The sequence below is a fragment of the Cibotium barometz genome, chromosome 45, assembly GCF_041138505.1.
Source record: "Cibotium barometz isolate CiBa-2024 chromosome 45, ASM4113850v1, whole genome shotgun sequence".
Lineage (NCBI taxonomy): Eukaryota > Viridiplantae > Streptophyta > Polypodiopsida > Cyatheales > Cibotiaceae > Cibotium > Cibotium barometz.
Genome location: NC_141090.1, coordinates 14,460,449 through 14,465,679, shown reverse-complemented (window position 1 = coordinate 14,465,679; position 5,231 = coordinate 14,460,449). Strand labels below are relative to the sequence as shown.

The 5,231-nt window shown below is 40.2% G+C and overlaps 1 protein-coding gene across 1 annotated transcript; it reads left to right on the top strand.

Annotated features, from left to right (window-relative positions):
* The first annotated feature begins 388 nt into the window (after positions 1-388).
* On the top strand, positions 389-4,838 carry LOC147612474 (putative pectinesterase 15). Its single transcript, XM_086782799.1, has 5 exons — positions 389-1,103; positions 1,461-1,629; positions 1,927-2,133; positions 3,304-3,548; positions 4,401-4,838. Exons 1-5 carry the CDS (start codon positions 787-789, stop codon positions 4,549-4,551), a joined length of 1,089 nt encoding a protein of 362 aa, XP_086638925.1. The 5' UTR covers positions 389-786; the 3' UTR covers positions 4,552-4,838.
* The last annotated feature ends 393 nt before the right edge of the window (positions 4,839-5,231 follow it).

The window sequence follows — 5,231 nt, the reverse complement described above, 5'->3', positions numbered from 1 at the left end:
ATTATGTGTGTATATATATATATATATATATACATATATATGTGTATAATACATATATAGCAATAGGATAAGAAAACAATTAAAGGAATACTTTTAAAAACTGGATCCAGAAATCAACTTAAAGGGACAAAATGTATGTATATGTGTGTATGTACATACATACATACATACATACATATATTTATATTTATATATAATTTGATGATATTTTGCTCCAAAAAAAGGGGCTAAGCGGTAAAACACAGAAAGGTATCAGAATCAGCTGAATTCATACATAAAGTGCGCAAAAGGTGATGAGAAAATTTTTTAAAAAGCATAAATTGGTCCCTATTGCAAGCAAAAGGCTATATAGGGCTAAGATATATATGTCCCTTTGTTTCACTATAGCTGCTCATCAACATATTAGCATCCACTTGATTTGTTTGATGCAAATTAGCTCCACAAATCAGACAAATTTAAGCTTAAGCATCCACTTTTTGCCCTTCAGCCTTGCTCAATTTGCCTACTTAAGCATGGATTGATCACTCCTTACACCCAACTTCAGCTCAAATAGAGTTCTGTTTTGTCAATTTTAGAAGCTGATTTTGTGCCTTTTCACGTAATTAAGTTTCTTTAATTCATTAATCCCCAGCAATGTGGCTTGATTTGGCCCCTTCTATGAGCAAATCAAGCCCAAAAACCACACAAGCTAGGGCTTAATCCATGGGAGTAACTGTGGCATTTTGAACAAAATCAGGACAGATTTCACACATAGATATCCCATATTCCATTCAATCTTAAAAATTCATGGCAATGGTGCATCAGTACTATGCTCTCCTGTGCTGCATTGGCCTGGTTATGATATGTCCGAGCTGCGGTGTCAAAGGCCGTCTAGCTCACCTAAATGAGCTCAGTGAGCCCCAGAACTCCACATTAGCATCAATTATGCAGGAAAAGGGTAGAAACTTGCTGTACACTTACAACCAATCAGCCATCATATCTAGATACATAATTGTGGACAAGCATGGTAGAGGGCAATACGGAAGTGTGCAAGCTGCTGTAGACTCTGTGCCAGACAACAACATGGAATGGGTTTACATTCAGATCAATGCTGGGTTGTATATGTAAGCTTAATTAACTCTAATCTCATGCAGACCATGTTAAGTTTAGTAATATAGCATCACATATTCTGCTACTGTAATGGGGTTGTATCTCTTGCTATGTTAGGAATTGGCTCCAACTTCATGAAGGATTGGCTCTAATCTCATAAAATTTATGTTTAATCAAGTTAGTTTCTGTATTGCATTCTCTGATAGTGTAATGGGTACTAAATAGCAAACCCTCTTGCTAATCATTTTGGTTTTGGTTAACAAGATCACATTATTACCAATAATTGAGCCTAGATGTGAGAAATTTTCCTTCTAATCAAGCCTATAACTTGGGATTCTTATGGAACTGCACATGTTTTGTGTTAAATGCAGTGAGAAGGTGACCATCCCATACACAAAGCCATACATCATATTCCAAGGGGCAGGCAGGACATCTACTGTGATAAGCTGGAGTGATAGAGCCAGCAGCTCCGGCACAGCTGACAGTGCCACTTTCTCAGCCAATGCAGCCAGCTTTGTTGCAAGGGGGATTGGGTTCAGGGTATGTATGTCTCTTCATTACATGCTAACTATAATTATGATTTGATGCATGGCCTACTGATCCTTAGTGTTTAAAGATTAAGGTAAATTGGGCTTGGATTTAATGCACAATCTATTCATGCTAATGGGCTCCTTAGTGCTTAAAGATTAAGGTAAATTGGGCTTGGATTGGGTATTTGTTGATGTGCAGATCTTGACAGTGTTGATCTATGGGGTTTCTTTTGAAGTGGGTTAATTATTAGTCATAGGTTATGTACTTATGGAGATGTGTTGGATGTTTTTTTTTTTTTTTGGGTAGAATGCAGCTCCACCCCCATCCCCAGGCACTTCGGGTGGCCAGGCAGTTGCAGTGCTTCTAGCAGGCGACATGATGGCGTTTTACGAGTGCGGGTTCTATGGAGCACAAGACACCCTGTTTGACTACCAAGGCAGGCATTACTTTAAGGGCTGCTACATTGAAGGCTCCATAGATTTCATCTTTGGGCATGGTCAGTCCACCTACAAGGTAATCAAAAGCTTTACATTCTAGACAAATATGGCCAAACAGGGGTCTCCACACCCTCTTTTAAGCATGGACCTACATGTAAATTTGTAATCAAACGCTTTGCATTTTTTTTTTCCAACCAATCAAAATAAGGACAACTCCTCAATCTACCCGGTTTTAGTTCCCAAAGTGTACACTACATGCTGGGCTTTATAGCTAAAATACATAATAAATGAATCCTTAAAAGAAGGGCAATGAAAAATCGTTTTTTTGGTCAATTTCTGTTCAACGGGAGTAAAACCTGTCGATGATGATCTCTTGGTTGGTTACTGACTGTCGCCGCCAATAACGAGAAGTCGTCCATTTCCAGGGCCTCCAGCCCACCTGCCATAATTCTATCCGGTAAAAATACACTAAGTTGTCATTTTTTTCGAGCACTGGGTATGGCCACCTAGCTCTTCTGAGATCCAAAAAGGAGTCTGCACACCATCTGTAAGCTTGGGCATACACACATAGTCAATGCTCTACCATGTTTCGGTCCTTCAAGTGGGTGCTTGAAAAAAAGGGCATTCTAGAGTAATGCCCTTATTTTAAGGAATCAATTTTCATGTGAGGGGGCTTGGACTCTAGCCCGAGTGGTCTGGCTCTGGCCATTCTAATCTACCCAAACGAATGGACCTAGATTCAAGCCCTGACATCTATGGTGTGTGTGAGTGGGCGGGACGTGGGTTCAAACCCTGATAGGGATGTGGGTTCAAACCTTGACATACATGGTGTGTGTGAGTGGGTGGTTGGGACGTGGGTTCAAACCCTGACATCAGTGGTGTGTGAGTGGGTGGGTGGGACGTGGGTTCAAACCCCGACATCCGTGGTGTGTGTGTGAGTGGGTGGGGTTTCAAACCCTTGACATACATGGTGTGTGTGAGTGGGTGGGTGGGACGTGGGTTCAAACCCTGACATCCGTGGTGTGTGTGTGAGCGGGTGGGGTTTCCGAAAAAAAAAAGATTTCATATATTTTAGATATAAAAACGGTATGTAAAAAAAGTCTTATTTTAATTGGTTGAAAAAGAGTGTGTGTTTTTTTTTTGAAAGCACTGCATCAAGTAACGTTTGTTTTTTTGTTTTTCTTTGGGCGGCGGCGGCGGCGGCGGTGGGTGGTGGTGGTGGTGGGTGGGCGGTGGTTGGCCCCAGAGCTGCGAATTGTTCGTGAAGGCACAGCCTGGCTACCTGTCAGGCTCCATCACAGCCCAGAACAGGGAGGATCCTGGCGACGGAGGCGGCTTCGTGTTTGTGGGATGCAGTGTGAGCGGCTCCGGCGAGGTGTACTTAGGGCGGGCATGGGGGGCATACTCACGTGTCATCTTCATGTACACATTCATGAGCTCCATCATCGCTCCTCAAGGCTGGTCTGACTTTGACAACCCTTCCAGACAGAGGTACCCCTCCCCCCTCCCCTCTCTCTCCATAAATTAGCCTTAATTAGCCTTCTGCTGAATTAGTGCTCTTAATCTCTACTTTTAAGTATATTATGCTAATCCATTGCCCAACACAAGCCCTTTTCTTAATTAATGCACACGGTTAAGTGCTTTACCTATATGCCTTAATTAGCCTTCTGCTGCTGAATTAGTGCTCTTAATCTCTACTTTTAAGTATATTATGCTAATCCATTGCCCAACACAAGCCCTTTTCTTAATTAATGCACACGGTTAAGTGCTTTACCGATCTCCCCACTCCATAAATGCCCATATCAAACCCACTCTAATTTCCCTGATTAAGTGATCTCTAAAGATCAAACACACTCTAGTTGTGTGGACCAATACCTAGTCTCTTTAATCACAACTCCAAAGTAGAAATGTGGACCAATCACAACGCCAAAGTAGAAATGTGGACCAATACCTGGTCCTAATGTGTCTTACAACGCCAAAGTAGAAATGTGGACCAATACCTGGTCCTAATGTCTCATTAATCACAACGCCAAAGCAGAAATGTAGACCAATATCTGCTCTCAATCTATTCAATTAAGCACAGGTTTTTCTCCCCTGCCACGTCGTGTCACTCTCTCTAGCATAGTAGTTGCAACATGCCATTAGATTGACTATGTCTTATTCCTCTGCATTTTCAATAGTCTATATCAAAGGGATTTATTTTGAAAATGCACCTACTAGCTTGCCAATACAAACACGACTAGAAGTTTTTACTAACTTGCTGCTATTTACATTGTTTTTACTTACTTGATGCTATTTACATTGTTTTTACTTACTTGATGCTATTTACATTGTTTTTTGTAGCACTGTCTATTATGGTGAATACAAGTGTTATGGCCCTGGTGCAGACCCTTTAGGAAGGGTTCCTTGGTCTCACCAATTAAGTGATGCAGAGGCTCAACCTTTCCTAGAGCTTAGTTACATTGATGGAGGAAGTTGGCTTCAAGAATCATGACTCGGTGAGCAAAGCCACCCAACACAACAACAAAGCAACTTAGCTTGCCCACTAGTTGCTCTTTCCTCAATTCAAAGTAGATCAATCATTTTGTATTTGATATTGTGGTGGCTCTTTGGGTTCTACCCATTGTTTTCTATTGTTTTTTAGTAGAAATTGTTTGAGACGATGCATAATGTTATTCGTTACCAATTGTATAGATACTTCATAATGATGCATAATGTTAGTCAATGCCAATTGTATAGATACTTCATATTGAAGAATTGGAATAAAAACTTAAATTGCTATCTTAGGTAATTGTTTCAAACTAATCCTTTGAGAAAGTTTTGAAGGATAGTTTGACACTCGTTTTTACTGTTTTAAAGGCATGAAGTTTGAAAAATGATCCATTTCACATGTACAAAAAGAAACCATACAAACATACATTGAATTTAGATTATAAGAAAAACATATATTTTATAAGCTTGGCTTATTTAATTCATGTAATATAAGAGAAAAAGTATACACACACACACATGCTTGCACTCACGCATGCACACACACGTGCACATGCCTTCTTTGCATAATAATGGTGAATCTTTGATTTTTAATCTAGGAGGCATGGCCACAAAAATGATGATACATCCAATCATGGTTAATATATCGTCAAGGGAGTTGGGAAACTATGTGTTGAGTTAATT

Excerpts from the sequence above, each read along its gene's own strand:
- LOC147612474 (XM_086782799.1), top strand. The coding sequence starts at position 787 with ATGGCAATGGTGCATCAGTACTATGCTCTCCTGTGCTGCATTGGCCTG. Across the intron at positions 2,134-3,303 it reads ATGGTCAGTCCACCTACAAG|AGCTGCGAATTGTTCGTGAA; the intron begins GTAATCAAAAGC and ends GGTTGGCCCCAG. Across the intron at positions 3,549-4,400 it reads GACAACCCTTCCAGACAGAG|CACTGTCTATTATGGTGAAT; the intron begins GTACCCCTCCCC and ends TGTTTTTTGTAG.